Below are 17,246 nucleotides of genomic sequence, written 5' to 3'. Positions count from 1 at the left end.
TTCCATCTGAACTCGACAAAAATATTTACATAAATAAATATTAACATTTTTTTTCTCTAATTTGTAAGTAAACATGTATCGACAAAAACGCTGACACTATGACCTTATGACGTTTATTAATTAAAAGATAACTTCTCGAAAGTGACTTATGACGATTCTTTGATGTGAATTGCACACGAATATAAAAGTATTTAATGAGCCATTCTAAGCGTATCTCGATAAGATTACTCTTTTTAAAATATTATGCTTTCTTTTAAAGTGATAGTTTGGGATAATATTAGAAAGAATATTCTTCAAATATGATGAATAAGCCTCTTTTAAGCATGATTACATTTTACTTAGTGGTAGGTAGCTGGCTCCCTGGTACCAGTCACTCATTATATATTCTAACAGTACCTATATAGCTTTGTTGCGGTCAGATTTTAGTGAGTGAGAGTGTGTGATAATTTCTTAGCTCGTAATATTTGTAATGGATTTGCGATGTAAGAAATGGTAGTTATTTCTTATACCATCAATGTCAATGAGCAGTGGTCATCATTAACTATCAGGTTGCCCATTTGCCCGTCTTAGATATCAAGCTTAGTGACGCATTGTTTTGACGGATGGATAATATTTCCTATTGTGCCAATGTTTTTAGACGGTGGTGACCACTCACCATCACCAGCAAAAAGACTTGTTTACGACATCTATATTATTTATAACTAAAATATATGAAATTTAGAGCGGACTTTCGGCTACATTGACGGTTATAGTTAAAGGAGAATATATTAAATATATTTCTTGTGAAATGACAGAAAATCTAAAAGAAGTTGTTTATTTGTTTATCAGGACAAACAACGACCACCAATATATAACCCCGAAGACTATGCAACTTCCCTTAAGAAATGGGGGAAGAAGACGGGAACGGGCAGTTTATACGACCTAGACCCAGGGCAAGACCCGAATAAATCAAGAACGCTACCCATCCAGGGTAGCAAGGATTTCAGGTAACTTATTTTTGGACCAGTTGAAGAAAGTAAACTTACACAGTCCATTTTAGAAATAAATTCGCTTTTGATGTAAATTGATTTTTATAAAATTTTCTAGATAAAGTGAAAACTTCCTGATGCTAAACATAAAAATTGTTTCATTTTTATACTATTTGAATCTAGATATTTCTTTACTATTATTAATACTAACACCTAAATTTTCAGTAAGCGTATTATTTCATTACTACGTACATAAAAAATAATGTATAAGAAACTTATGACTTTTTTCAGAAATCCATGTCTTAATGTTGGCGAAGAAATGAGTCTGCGTCAGTTCGGCACACCCAGCGAGCTGCTCACCAAGCTGAGAGCAGATCTCAGGCTTTCGTTTCCAAGGTAAGATTGATATTTTTTTTGGTAAACGTATTCTTGATGATGAAGAGATATATTTTTGTCAGTTCGTAAGTTGATCATTACACTCATTTCACCTTTCTACATAAAAGATGACCTTGGGAATGAAATGATCACTTCCTAATGTTCAGTCTATTTCACAGTCTTGATAAAAATCTATTCTGATATTTTATCAATTTATACCAAATCTTCATTCATTCATTCATTCATTGATTATATTCTCTATAAGGTTATAATTTTATTCAATTAATAATTATTCTATATACTCTATATAATTCGTGCAAAATCCACTGGCATAAACCCTAATCTATATTTAGACATAGACAATTTTACAAAATTTTTACCAATTGTTATATTCCTAACAGATCAATGGGAAATTAATAAAAGATTTTGCTCCAATTCTTATACTAAGTAATCATAAAAACAAATCGTGTACCATATGCGACAGACAAGAAAAAAAAGTATTGTTGTGTTCGTGTGAAGAATGAATCGGATAATGTAATTACAACCATATAGAACGCAACATCTAAGTCACACGCTTAGTACCTTTGGAGATATCGGTGCTAAATCTAGGTTCACTAATGTCACTTATCATAAATTTGCACCTTTAAAAAATACTCACGCGCAAATGATGTAATAAATAGGTGCTTCATAGAGAGCATGCATTATAATGGTACGAGCGTTTAGTATATCGATATATTCAAAATTGATTAAGTTAGTCCACTAAGAACAAGCGCATTGTCGGTATTCAATATTGTTTGAAGTCGTAACGTCTTGTTTGTAGTGTGTTCAGCTCGTCTTTCTAAATCAGAAGATCACAATCCTGTCCCGCTACTAATTTTTGGGAATCCTTTATCTGTTCAACCAGCTCAAAGCTGGTTTACCAATAACTTACAGTTTGTTGATATTGTCATGGTTTGTTCCAACTTAGTTTACCGGAAATCCCTTGGCCAAAAATAATAATAAGGTATAGATGACAAAGTGCGTTATACGAGAAAAGTAAAGTAATAATAATATTTTTGACAAAATTCAGGATAATTAATTAATTTAATTTATAACAATGTTTTTTTAAATCTAGTTTAATAAATTTCATTCAATAAAGTAAGTACCTACAATGGTTCAGCAACCAGTTTCTTGGTCAGGTTTTCCTTCGAAATAGACCTTGTTGTCAATTACAGTCTATCAATATCCCAGTAGTGGGCTATGGCCTCCTTGCCTTTACAGGAGAAGGTTTACAGGACACGCACATTTCGTACTAATGTTTTCTCATCTAAGCAGACACACTTATTTTTAAATACAGTTATTATGAAAAATAGTCATTGTTTGCGAATAAATTTGCTAGAATTTTCACACATTACTAAACTGAGTAAATGCAAAAGATTTGAGAAAGTCATTCAAGTCAACGGTAATCGAGTTGCGCGCTTTAGACCACAATCGATTCTAGTACAAAAGCTAATTTACTGAGTCACTGTTGTTTATTTCATGAGCAGACGCGATTAGCGTTTTTACTATACGTTAATTTTATTGTAAGACAATTAAATAATACTAAATTGATAACATTTAAAAATTAAAGGCTAAATAAAATTTATAAGAAATACCAAATCAAATTCTATCTCATGATTATGTTTCGGATGTTTATTTAAATATGGTTGCCTAAAAATTCTTTTAGGGGTCAAGGTATCCAGGCTCATATGGTAGACTTCGGGATTGTGTGTGATCCCAAATGGAAGAGTTAAGCTACTTAACTTTAATGAGATAATCATGATTATGATAAAAAAATAATTAATGGAGTTAGATTGTTTAGAACTATTTTCATTTAATTTTGTGAGTCTTAGTCATTTTTGTTCTAATATTAGTTGTTAAAAATACTTATTTAGAACTTAAATTATCCTATCTACAAACTATTTTAAAACACGTTAATAAAAACAAACTCATTGCTCAAAGAAACTCCATTTGTTGTAAGAAGTTTAAAAATTAAAAACTGTTCTCAATTCCATCTTAAATCTCGGAAGCGTCTTAAAATATATGTGGATAAATCTGATGCCAATTAATAAAATAAAATCAAATCAAAATATACTTTATTTACAAGCACTTTCGAATCGTCATTTAACAAACTATTTAAAGTTAAGCTACCACCGGTTCGGAATGTAGATTCTACCGAGAAGAACCGACAAGGATCTCAGTAGTTACACTTTTTCAACATCTAAAAATACAGTCATGTTAGTTAAATACAAATATAAACCCTTTTTATGTCTCCTGCCTGGCACTCAACAAGCATTAACTCCACGCTAAAACTGTAACTAAAACCATATAGCTTTACATAACCTTTACCCTACCGCAGGCAGTGTTTATTATCCTTCTAAGGGGCATACAAGCCGCTGTTACCCGCTAACCAATTATCTTACTTCCAAATAGCAACGCTGTAATTACCATCATGGCTTGTTAATGCTAAAGACAAGCTATGACTGTCTTTACAGGGACATGACAGAATTGATAATATAAGGGTTAGTTAAGGTTCACCACTGGAACCTGTGAGCACACACTTCATATCTCAATCATGAAATGTTGGAAACCGACTTACGGTGATACGCTTATTTTGTGACGCGTCTTCTTGAAATCAAAATATTATACTTTATTGAAGTAGATATTAGGTCATTGGAGGGTATGTAAATAAGATTCGATTTCGAGCATCTCGTCTGCAGTCGAGTCAGTTTATACAATGTGTACTGTAATGTTCACGCTCACTTGTGTAATCGAATCTGAATTGTTACAAACTGAACCGTAAAATGCTCCCCTTATTAGTCTTTTGAAATAGTTAATTTCCAAGATTAAGGTAAAGTTAGCACCAGCTTGGAATGTAAATTCTATCGAAAAGAACCGGCGAGACATTTAACAATTATTTTTATCAATATATTTTACGATCATATTCGATGAATGTCGAGTTTCTTCTTAAAGAATAACATTGTTGAATGTAGGATTGCAAGACACTCAAATGTACACGAATAAACTATAGGAGAAAGCTTTACTTCCATACAAAACTTGAATGTTATTAGGAATAAGGAGAGCTTGCCTTTTTACGCCTACGAGTAAAAGAACTCACTCAATTCTAGAAGCCTAGCGAAAATCTCATGCGTTCATTATTCTCATATCCCGTGAATGTTTGTCAACGTGAAATCGTTATTCATATTAAGCTACGTTTTCATAATATCGAAGAGAAGGAAATTGCATTGGATAACCTACTTAAAACTATAAATCAAATCTAGTAATTTTACCGGCCTAATCATGCTGTATCATTATCACGAGGTCGGAGGTCTTTAAGTCCTAGTAAATATATACTCGTAACGAAATAATAAGGGAATATATCATTCATAATTTACGGCTATTGCCTTATTGGTGGTTGTAGTCAGGTTTCACTTCACAACCGTAATAGCATTACGTGGTGCCCTAATCTAGATTAGACTGAAAACCTACATACTACAACACAACTGTTTTTCAACACAAATACTTAGAACATTTAAAAAAGTAATTATTGTGACATTGACATTTGGAATTTTTTTTGTGATAAAAATTTTACTATGGCGTCCAAATCCTATATACTACGACTGATATAGTTGAGATACATTTTATCTTTGATTTGATAATAATGAGAATACTGAGATTAAATAGCGTTTAAATTTTTGATTGTATAAATAAAATAAACGTCACCGGAGTTAGTAATGATAGGGAAAAGTGTAACAATTGAAGTAAGTGCATTACATGCACTTATGAACACTTACCGTGTATGTACATACAACCGTATTATGTGGCTCTCTCTGAAGCTGCAACGTCTGCACAAATAAAAAAAAAACTGTATGGATATTATCATTTAAGGACGTATGTTATAATTGACTACCAATTCATAAAGGTCATTGTTGTTTATTATTTTATTTGAAACAACAGAGAAAATATTAACATTATAATGAAAAACATACATAAATATACAGTACTCTGAGTTAGAGTAAACAATTCTTAAACAGGTTTTTTCTGTAAAAGCGTTTCACAAGGATCAAATGTAGGACCTTTTCTATATTTGATATATATAAATGACTTCACTATTATGATACTGGTATTTGTAATATTGTCTTATTTGCATAAGTCCAATGAACTCAAACTGTAGTCAACAGCCTCTTCTTACAGATTGATGAAAACTATATATAGCATTGATATCTGATTAATAATTGCATAATTTGCAAAAACAAAACGCTGCCAACTTTTCCGTTATTAAATCTAATTTGTATGTTGAATGAAATAACAGTTAAATGTTTTCTCTGAGTATTCATTTATTACTTCTATCCTTTCGTAATTATTTTAATGGCATCCATTTGAATATCATAAAAGTATTCCCATGTTAATATAAAAAGAAAAAAATATTAACATCGCATGGACAAGTATCTTTTTCAATTACATCTTATTTTTAAATCGCGTTGCGGTCAGCTGCATTGCTTTCGTGATGAGCGTGTTTAAGTTATAAGCGACAGCGATTGACATTCTCATATTCCAGAATTCTAAAAGCCAAAGATGCTAACGAATTCGCTTATATTCGAGGACTGTAAAGACTAATTATACTGTAACGTTAATTACATTTGTTACATTGTTATTTAATTCGAAAATTGTAAAGGTAAATTTATACTGGTGCAATAATTGATGTTTTAGGTATTTATTCACGTTGAATATATGACTTATATATTAAATGACATCTGATATAATAAAAACGGAAACAAAAAAATTGACGATGGTATCGTGAACTTTTTTGAATTAATCTGTTTGATTATAACCTTGTACAATTGTTGCTGAGGATCGCGTGAATGTTTCTGGTACAGTATCATCAAAATACAATAGATAGTTTATCCGACAATTGCTAACAAATTAAATATAATCAAATTACAATACAACGCACGCGATCAACAAACTTATGTAATAAATAAAGGATTTGTTTGAACGTGCTCATCTCTGGAACTAATAATTACTTTTTTTTTTTTAAATCCTACTTAATAGACAAATTCTTGAGGTAGTCACAGTCCACGCGGATCAGAAACGCTAAACGTGGCTTAACCGCCTGGATCTAATAATGTTTTATAACGCAACAGTATTCAACCGGGAACATACAGGACTTCAGTAGGCGACTAAAATTGTTGTGACGATTGAAGTGAATTCGCAGGTAGCAGCTGTAATTTGCGACAATCATTTCTTTATACGGACAGATTATATAGATTTCTTACATTCTAGCATATCTCGCTGGCATTACGCTAATGGGATGACTATTTATTCTCGTTTTTATGACTCTGAACGCCGGCGCCGGCTTTGAAGAGTAATTTTTAACAGAGAACTTTATAATTGTGACTTTCGCTTAAATTACTTTTACGTTTTTGTTTTTTAATGTACTCTACGTAAAAACATGAGGTACATGAAAAGTTTAATTTACATAATTAGAGTAGTTTATTACTAAAGGAAAATCTCTTCAAGAAGACCTTTGACTAAAGAATATTATTTGTTGGAAACTTTTACATGAATTGGCTTACTATATATACAAGTAATCGTTTGTTTATTGGAAGTTTATTGAATATATAATAAGATAATTGTTGTAAAGGTAGACTGCTTAGGTAGGTACTTAAGTAGGTACTATTTCAAGTTATTTTATATTTATTATTTTATTATTTTATAAAACAAGTACTAAAAGGTGTATTCATCCGAACTATACTAATGCTTCGTACATATCCCGCGTCTTTTCACGCTTACATATACATTTCATACATACATTTCACTTTTACATATGTTACGCACCTGCGTCGACAAACTAAAAATATGCAACATATTACATAACTCATGTCCGTCCTATAACTATGATCTAAAATAATACGAAAGTTCCGAGTCATCGTATGTTATAAACGAACTAACATTTACATATTTATAATATTAGATTGATTGAGTTTATTTTAATAAATTAATCTAAAATCATAAGACGTTAACAGAATATGAATCTTGAATGAGATCACTTCGTAGGATATATATATATATATATATATTTGTTATTTGCTGGATACTGGATAGCATATAGCAAGGCGGAAGGCGTGTGGCCTTGTTGCTGTTCGTTAAATTTCTTTTGAAATCATTATATTAGTTTTACTTGGACAATTTACTTCAATTACACCGGATTGTATTGTAATTATAAGTGAGTTATACTTACCCTGTCTTGCCTTATTAACAATATTTTATACATACGTATTCTGTTTTTTAGTCTATTTTAATTTCTCATCAAGATAAACATCCTTTAGTCGTTAAAAATTCCTTAATTTTGTTTCTAGTTTTGTGCAAGAGTTCGCGTGTGAGCCGCTAGATGGCGTTACTCTTTTGCTGGAACTTCTACGCAATATTCAGCTCAGTCAGACAGGAGACGCTGCGCGAGGACCACCTGCCGTCAGACGTCGCCCGCTTTTGGATGAGTTATCTTGCTTGTAAGTTAATTAGCATAATGACTTGGGAACGCAATTTAAATTTTTATATTTGTTTTTTATATTATATGGCATTGGTTGGCGGACGAGCATATGGGCCACCTGATGGTAAGTGGTCACCACCGCCCATAGACAAAGGGGCTGTAAGAAATATTAACCATTCCTTACATCACCTATGCGCCACCAACCTTGGGAACTAAGATGTTATGTGCCTGTGATTATTTAAAATTTAAGAATAAATTGTATTTATTGCGATGAAAGCACCTATTGTAATTATAATTTAAGCAATTTATAGCTTGATACTGGTTAAATTCATTTATCTCTAAATAGTTAGTTATTAAACCGCCACTTATTAATTAGTTATTAAACCGCCAAAGGACGAGTGAGCCTGTGTAATCTAAAGCTAATGTGTCGCTCATAAGAGACATAACATCTAACTAACACGGAGAATCTTGCATCTAAACATATTTTGTGATCCCTTTTTTTATACTATATTCAAACAATTCCATATATTCCAGAATTCTAAAGATTAATTTTGTAGTTCCCAAATAGATTTAAGCTTATTTTGTTTACTTTTTTTTAATTTAATTTTATTTTTACTAAATTTTATTTCAATCGTCCTTAGTAGTATGTTTTATTCAAATTAGTAAGAATATTTAAAAAATTGTTAAGTAATTAGTGTAGATATAAGCGACTTGGTGTAAATACTGTAATGCTTATATTTATCAAACAAAAAATATTATTATTATCTATATCGATATATCTAGGATCGCTGTTTATGGCTGGCACTTCTTTACAAATTATATGTAAAAAAAATTAAATGTTATTTCCAAAGACAATGCCTGTGGAGTTGCTGTACAAGATACTCGGATTGCGTTCGACGACTCGTGTCTGGCTCGAATGGTGTCTACGCGCTCACTGTCTGCATCATGTCCACTGTCAACAAAACAAGAGTGCTGGCTCTGCAGGTATGCGATGATATACATATAGTCTATTCCAATCGAACTAAGAATAACGATAAACAAACCTTAGATTTACGTATTTCATTTTGCTAATAACTTAACTAATTATATCTACTTAAATTTTACTTCAATAGATTCGCCCACGTTAAAAACGCCTTTTTTTCGCAAATCTATAGTGAATATCTTAGATTTATCAAGCTCGACTTATGATATCGCGTCAATTTGCTGTCATCTATTGTCTATGTGGCTTTTCTCCTCTTATGGTTGAATGAATGATATTAAATTATATAATTCAATGCTATATTTGAGTAATATTACTCAACCGATCATTATGTACTTAAAACCTCACACGTAGAAGAAGCCGCGGGCGGGAACAAGTACATATATATACTTAAATATTTTTAAAATGCAAATGTGTTTTGTTTTCCTAAGACCAAGCTACATATTTTTGTTTACGATATTTCGTTAATAAAACCGAGGAAATTTCATTGTCATTTTAAAGTAGGTACCTACTTAATAGTATGTCTTAATTTTTCTATAGTGCCCCTTTTTGTGAATTTCTCAGGGAATTAAAAATTGTCATGCGGAATAAAGAGTGGGTTTATTTTTTAAGTGTTTTATTTTATAACAAGATCGTTTCAAAATTAGAAAACAAAAGTTTCGTAAATCACTTGTTTTTTTCAAGAATAACGCAACTTACAAATGGTTACGTAAATATTTTGGAATCTAAAGCTATTTTCATATAAAAATAATAATCTTTATTTCAGCTTCTCACAAAAGCCTGCTACCCACCAGCATCAGGCCACAGTATGATCTCCGAAGCCTTATCCACTTTACGCCTACGATTCGGAGAACCGGTTCGCTTCAGATTCTTAGTTGGTATGCTACAAAGTGCAGCTGGATCTGGAGACCTGCAGGCAGCTGGACTTTCCTTTATCAATGCGTTACTAAAGAGCGCCCCAACGCCTCAAAGAAAGTTGTATATCCAAGCGGAGTTGGAACAAGCTGGTTTCGATATTGTCACTTTAAAGAAGGTATGTCGTGATGAAATTAATATTATAATTATGGTAATTAAAATTGTTTCAATTAGCATAATTATATGCTTTCTTCTTAAGCTTCTATTGTAATGTTTAATTAAATATTTCCTATAACAGTCAATTTACATGCATTTCTATTTTATGTACATTTTGTTGTTTACCGAAAGACAAAAATATTTAGCCCTTAATAAAAGCAATTATTTTAAATTAGAATTTTGACATACAGACACTTCAAATGAATCTATTTGTATATATTGAAGAAAACATTAATTATGTGTTTAAAAATAATTGTATTTATTTATTTTAAATTGTAATTATCGACAGACTGTCGCTAAATTGCCGAATGTCAATGAAAACGTTTCGAGCGAAATAGAAAATTACGAAAGACAACTGATTGACATCGATACATTGAATGAGAAAGCAAATGAGGCGCAGAAAGAGAAGGACGATCTGAGAAGCAAGCTGGACTTGTTAGAGAAGAGAGTTAAGGTAAGTTTATTAACAATTTGTTTGATAATCACGAATTTTGTATTGGACTATCTATAATTGATGATATTTCAGATATTACAAGAAGAAAAGGGTATCTTACTGTCTTTGGAGAAATGTTTGCAAGAAAAATGCTGTGAATTACAAGAAGAAGTAAGCACACTTAGATCAGAGCACAGTAATTCAACGAGGAAGAAGACTTTTGTGATTAAGAAAAAAAACTCCACGCACAAAAATAGAGGTGAGATTTAAATTTAGAACACTTAATGGTAGTCAAATGAGAGACGATTGAATTGTTTTGACAGTAAATATAGTTTCTAAATATACTTTCTAGGTTACCAAACATAACGGTTGCTAATCATATTGAAGGATAAAGTGTGATTTACCATGCAATGCGTTTAATTTCAGATGAATCATCCCCACCAGAAGATGAAGGTATAAGTTCGTCGGAGCGTTCCCTAAGTCCTGAAGGTGATCCACAGAGAGATTCAATGGTCTACGAAGTTTTCAATATTAAAAACGAAACATTCGATTTATTGCGAAACAAACGTTCCTTGCACAAAAAATTGGAGAGCACTAAGAAGACTGATCACAAAAAATCATCAGACGAAGATGACGAGACAACAATAGACGAAGTCATACAGGAATTAAGAAATATAGTCAATCACGCTGAATCCGAGCAATACGTCAGAGATATCGCATACGACGATAGATCGAGGTGTAACGATGACTCTGAAATATCCTTACACGCTATAGACTATCAGAAACAAAAGACGATTGAAAAGGAAGATTCAATCACGAGTACTAGACACAGCATTCAAATAACGAATAAAGATTTAGACGACGATAATAACGAAGAGCAAGAAGCGGCGATTGTGCCCAGCAAGATACTTCCACATCCACCGAGAAAAGCCAAAAGCCTAATACATTTATTCGTCCCTCCAACTGAACAAGGCCTTCTTTACAGCAAAGCACCCGATCTAATAGAAGATAATAATTTCTACTCCAGCGATGAAGGATCAGACTCCTTGCTCAGTGCGTCGCGTTGCCAGAACCATGTTACTAAGAAATCTTCAGTCACTAGTTTCGATTTTAACGAATGTCGTGCAAAGTTTAATTCAATCGAACGAGACGTCGATGACACCAAAGTGAAACGTACTAGAACTAGATCCAGAGACGAAAGTCGTAAGACGTCTGTTAAACGAAGCGAATCCTTCCAAACTTCAGAGAAAGGATCGCGTCAAAGGGAATACATCGATAGCATGTTTTATGAATCTCAAAGTCCAGCAGTCGATTCGGTCCGATCGAGTAACAATCGAGTAGACGAAATCGTTAATTTAATCGAATCGAAAATGCTGACGAAGAGTTTGGACAGAATTGACGAGGGATTAAACTCGATTGTCGACATCGTAATGACGTCGGAACCCAAGAGACCCGTCTGGTCATACGAGAGGAGGCAGAGGTCGTGCTCGCAAACGAACAGCGACGCTGGAAACGAATCGCCTCTCATGCCTTTGGCGAGATCGAACAGTCGAATCCATACATACAATTCTAAATCAAGCTACCGAAGCAAAGACGAGAAACTGGAACAGAAATTCTTGCCACAATCCAAAATGAATGCACCGTTTGATTCTAGCTTCAACAACACATTCATCATGAAGCGTGGGAGCAACGCGGGGTTCTATTCCGGGACGCTGTTGAGGGACGCCCCGGCCAGCATGACCAGCCTCGTCATGACAGGAACGCATAGCTACAGCGATTTGAAGAAAACCGTATCCCCAGTCGGCTCCTCCGGTAGTTTCGGATTGCATAAAGTAACGGACATGCCTTCGGGACTGTATTGAGTCCTTTAGATATATAATTCGTATAAAAAAACCAACGACTAATCTAAGTTTTGTGTACCTAATAACTTTGTTTAGTGCAATATTATATCCTGCTAGAGTATTTTGTGTCTTGTAGGATCTATGATAGAATCTTGGTAATTTTGTATCAAACAAAATTCTCCTAAGATTTTATACATTTTATTTAAATTTATATCATCTAGAACTGCCTTCGAGATGGTATGAGAAGTTTTTTAAGCTGCGACATGGAAGCTTCCATAAAGCTTCGGTCGCACTTCTGCTTTCAATGGACTGCAAGGCGTAATTGGTAATGATGTCCCTTGGTCGCTCAAGTATGTCTGATCCCTAAGTGGAAAATAATTAAGACTAATTATAACATTAGTGTTTTAGCCTATTTATATTTGCATGTATTCCTATGGCATTTGACTGTACATATTACTTTTTGCTACTTAAGTTATTTCTCTGTATTGTAAAATGTTTACGTCATTAAAAATTGAACAACAACCTTTCCTTTATTTTGTTTTTCATTACCTCATTTCATTTTCAAATCAATTTTAAAAGCAATAATATTAGTGAGGGTTATTCCAAAGCCTAGAGTGTGGTGCGAACTGTCAGTACAACATAAGGACCAGAAAAAGAAAACATTTTTGTTTTTTTACGCAACAAGAGCCCAAAATTCACGATAGTCACGTCAATGGTCAGTTTTTATTTACTGTTTTTTTCATTAGTCTTCCTTTTTAAATGACGAGTTAGCCTGTAAGGTTACATTGTAATATCTTTATGATTTTGATACAAATATAGACACTTTGTACATCACGTTGGTTTCTCAAGTAAATAAATAGTAGAAACACGCCATTCTTCTGGTATAAGTTTTTGTGTATCAGTTTAGTTGTTTTATCAGATAGTCATTACTGTTTTTTTAATGAGAATGTTATAATGGCTAGGGCTACGAATTTAGCATTACGATAGATAATTTATTTGGGAGTAATTAAAATGAAACAGTTATTAAATACATTACATAACATTAGCAGCCCGTAAATGTCCCACTGCTGGGCTAAAGGCCTCCTCTCCCTTTGAGGAGAAGGTTTGGAGCATATTCCACCACGCTGCTCCAATGTGGGTTGGCGGAATACACATGTGGCAGTATTTCGTTGAAATTAGACACATGCAGGTTTCCTCACGATGTTTTCCTTCACCGCCGAGCACGAGATGAATTATAAACACAAATTAAGCACATGAAATTTCAGTGGTGCTTGGTTTAACCTTGGTTTGGTTTTAAGGGTAAGTGGACCTCCAACTACCCTTAAAACCAGACCCAGAAATACAAAATATAATTTAATGATATAATTGATGAGTTTGACACTCCTTGAACACAAAACTCTACAATAAAACTGGTATAGTTTGTCTGTTGTAAGACAAATAGCAAAACAGCTCGGCATGGCATTGTGTTCTGATCATATAATAGGTAACTATTTATATACACCTATTAATATTTTTTGTTATTAAATATCATTCAGATGTTAATCAAACAACGATAGATTAGAACAAACACGCGCGAGTCAAGAGTATGTCTGTACGTGAATATTGAAAATAGTAATATATTGAGTCAAGAGTATGTCTGTACGTGAATGTTGAAAATAGTAATATATTTTATCATTAAATACTATTAAGATTACCTCACCTGAGGCAAATGCGTCTTTTGATGATATCGTAGAAACACAACAGTTTGTAACTACCACAGATGTCTTTTTTTATTTTAACAATCTCAAATTTAAGCCACTAAAGGTATGTATGGTTATCAAATGTACTTCTATTTAGCATTTACCTCAGGTGACTATAATTAATTTATTTACAGTAAATACTCGAAGGACTTCAATATTTCGATTTAAAAAAAATCGTACTCGTTAACACGTAGAAGTATTAATTCAATAAACATTCATAATCACACATAATTGTATTCAATATTGGTTTTCTGTAGGGATGTTATGGATGTGTAATTTCGGAACTGGATACGGATATATGAATATTATTCCAAAGGCTTCAGATACGGATATGACATTATTTCGGATTATCTGATGGTTACGGATTCTTTCAGTTACGAATATTAGACTTGAATTTTATTTCTAGTATCCAATAGTTTCGGTTACGCTTACGGAGGGCAGAAATGGTGTAACAGATGATTTAATCGAAGTTCGTGTCAAAGTGATATTTCTTAAATTATGTGCTTAATTTTATATATCACTTATGAAGGATGATGAAAATTTGTGAAGAAATTTGTATACGTTGAAAATAAATAACACATATGATCTAAATCTTATTCCAAAGTCGCGGCCTCAACTTGTATATCATAAACATCTGATTGTATCAAAACAAACACTCCATCATCATCCTAAAGAAACATAACTACAACAATTAGAATTATTTGATTAAAGATCGTCCATCTAAAATGAATAGAATTTTAATGTGCTTGTTAATCATTATCCGTATGATTTTTTACGTGATCTCTTTAAGAAATATAGACGAAGATTTGTCTATTATAGATGTGTTTGATTTAACTAATCCTACAACCTGGAAGGAACTTAATGACTATTACAGCGCCATCGATAGAAATTGGTAAGGAAAATATATCTATATTATATTTGTGTATAAGCAAATACCAGTGAGTCATCACGAGGTCTTCGAAACTGGGTTCGACTAACTTGAAATTCAGCTAAGCTTTGGCGGCGTAGATGCTCGATAAAATAGTTTTTTATTTTTTTTATTTCAACGTGTTATAGGTCAAATACATACACCGCAACGTAAAATAAAAGATATTACAAATTTAGAATCAATCGACCTCCCTTAATAATAAATTAGAATCAAATAATTTTATACTACAGGAAAATATGTGTAAACTGCGGTATACCCGGTTTGGGTACTGGGATCCATTTAGAACACACGGGAGCGTCTGGATCAATGCAACCAGCTATCATACCGACTGAGTATTTACTTACAAGACGTGAGTTAAACATTCTATAACATAATTAGCAGCCTGTAAATTTCCCACTGCTGGGCTAAGGCCTCCTCTCCCTTTGAGGAGAAGGTTTGGAGCATAGTCCACGTCGCTGCCGCCAATGCGGGTTGGTGGAATACACGTGTGGCAGAATTTCGATGAAATTAGACACATGCAGGTTTCCTCGCGATGTTTTCCTTCACCGCCGAGCATGAGATGAATTATAAGCACATGAAAAGTCAGTGGTACTTGCTTAGGTTTAAACTCGCAATCGCAAAACCTGGGCCATCTCTTTACCATAAATATTGCTATAATCATTAAATGGAACGCCATTATGACGCATTTATAAAATTCATTGAATTAGATTATTTTTATGGATGTCCTAGATATTTTTTTTAATTGCCTTCTCATCTTACTTTACAAATCAAAAAAATTGTCGAACGTATTTTTTTTAAGTAAATACATTTTCTTCTTACTAGTCGTTTCCTCATTACTGACCACCATGCGTGTGGCTCTCCTGTATACTTCGCACCACCTTCCTCCAGGCATTCCTATTCTATGCCATTCGTAGGCAAGCCTGGGCACTGGATCCTGTAGACGCCTTTACTGTGTCTATCCACCGGGACGGCGCTCTTCCCCTCCACGTGGCCAACCATTATTTCCAGGCTGTCCTCCTGCCAAGCCACATGGCCAAAGTAACGAAGTACGCGTGATTCGTTTGTGGATTAAGGAAACAATTGTTTATTGTTTCCTAACTCAAGACATACTTAAATTATTATTGTTATATTATAGCCGATAATTAGATACTATTTTCAGTGGAAGTAGTAGACGTGAGCTACATAGCTAAAATGGACCGTGATCTAACGCTGACACTAGACGTCGCATTACAGTGGCCTATTCTAAAACATGATCCGAGGGAACCGACATTGATTCTGTTCAAATTCGGATGGACGGACACAAACCTTAAACGGAAATGTATTTGTAAAATTCCTGGTTAGTGAAATTATTTCTTGTCATCCAAGGTAACGTAATTTTGTACATGTAAATCATATGTATACTGATTTTAATTTTCCTTGTTTCTATTAACGGTTTATTTGACCAAAAAAATATGCGTTTTTCTGTCAAGAAATCTCAGTAACAAAGACAGCCGTGCTTAGGAAAGCTCGTAAAGCCTTCAAGTAAAGTATATAGGAAATAGTTACAATTATAGAGACGCATATTTTGGTTATTTATTAAGAATAAGTAAAGTTACCTTTACTCAGGTTTAAGTTACGAGTTAGCGGAATGGATAGCGGCGAACTTAAGCCACGTAGTCGGTGTCGCCACCGACGCACCGTCGCTGGAGTCAGAACAGACCAGGGAAATGACGACACGAACCGTCTCCAACGTGCTGGGCAAAAGCGGCGTCTACATGATCGAGAATGTGAATCTACGGAGGAGCCTGCCCGGTAATTTAGAAAGTTTTCTTGGTGGTAGGGCTTCGTGCAAGCCCGTCTGGGTAGGTACTATCCATCAGATATCATCAGATATTCTACCGCGAAGCAGCAGTACTCAGTATTGTTGTGTTCCGGTTTTAAAGGGTAAGTGAGCCAATGTAACTACATGCACTAAATTAACATTAGTAAAAACTATTTTTGTATAGTGTAACAGAGATGCGAATAGTGTGCAAGTAAGATAGCACTATATCCCTGCCACTGATATGGGTTATATTTATATATCATGTGAATAGTTTTAAATAATAATTTAAGTTTAAAAAACAATGAAAGACATTTTTCTTTAACTTCAATAGGCAAATTTAGGGCCTGTAATAAAACGGTAAATAAAATATCATATTAATTGTGTTATATCTAGAACGTGGTTGCATGGCGATAGTGATGCCGCTGAAGATGCTGGAGACGAGCTACGTGCCGACGCGCGTCGCGGCACTGTGCCCGGCGCACAGCGACGGACTCGTCAACATCGCTCTCCGGAGAGCTTCCCACGGACAGACCAGCAGTCGGGTCAATGAAGTCGATTTGTATGAAATTATGAATTAACCATTTAGCGGAACTTAGACTTAAC

The 17,246-nt window shown here is 33.7% G+C and overlaps 2 protein-coding genes across 3 annotated transcripts in view; both read left to right on the top strand.

The window, feature by feature from the left end:
- Nucleotides 1-12,698, top strand: part of LOC125065693 — a 149,381-nt gene extending 136,683 nt beyond the window's left edge. For both annotated transcript variants that reach the window (XM_047673459.1, XM_047673460.1), the window contains 8 exons: nucleotides 829-986; nucleotides 1,260-1,364; nucleotides 7,721-7,870; nucleotides 8,703-8,835; nucleotides 9,597-9,863; nucleotides 10,191-10,355; nucleotides 10,428-10,593; nucleotides 10,761-12,698. In XM_047673459.1, the coding sequence (XP_047529415.1) occupies nucleotides 829-986; nucleotides 1,260-1,364; nucleotides 7,721-7,870; nucleotides 8,703-8,835; nucleotides 9,597-9,863; nucleotides 10,191-10,355; nucleotides 10,428-10,593; nucleotides 10,761-12,196 (2,580 nt within the window). In that variant the 3' untranslated portion in view covers nucleotides 12,197-12,698. The remainder of the gene's footprint in view (nucleotides 1-828; nucleotides 987-1,259; nucleotides 1,365-7,720; nucleotides 7,871-8,702; nucleotides 8,836-9,596; nucleotides 9,864-10,190; nucleotides 10,356-10,427; nucleotides 10,594-10,760) is intronic.
- Nucleotides 12,699-14,357: 1,659 nt separating this feature from the next.
- On the top strand, nucleotides 14,358-17,221 carry LOC125065943. Its single transcript, XM_047673803.1, has 6 exons — nucleotides 14,358-14,362; nucleotides 14,705-14,806; nucleotides 15,073-15,191; nucleotides 16,002-16,178; nucleotides 16,448-16,633; nucleotides 17,037-17,221. Exons 1-6 carry the CDS (start codon nucleotides 14,358-14,360, stop codon nucleotides 17,219-17,221), a joined length of 774 nt encoding a protein of 257 aa, XP_047529759.1.
- The last annotated feature ends 25 nt before the right edge of the window (nucleotides 17,222-17,246 follow it).

This window comes from Vanessa atalanta, chromosome 8 (assembly GCF_905147765.1).
Source record: "Vanessa atalanta chromosome 8, ilVanAtal1.2, whole genome shotgun sequence".
Taxonomy (NCBI): domain Eukaryota; kingdom Metazoa; phylum Arthropoda; class Insecta; order Lepidoptera; family Nymphalidae; genus Vanessa; species Vanessa atalanta.
This window is presented reverse-complemented; position numbering and strand designations above follow the sequence as displayed.

Excerpts from the sequence above, each read along its gene's own strand:
- LOC125065943 (XM_047673803.1), top strand. Across the intron at positions 14,807-15,072 it reads AGCGCCATCGATAGAAATTG|GAAAATATGTGTAAACTGCG; the intron begins GTAAGGAAAATA and ends TTTATACTACAG. Across the intron at positions 15,192-16,001 it reads TGAGTATTTACTTACAAGAC|TGGAAGTAGTAGACGTGAGC; the intron begins GTGAGTTAAACA and ends TACTATTTTCAG.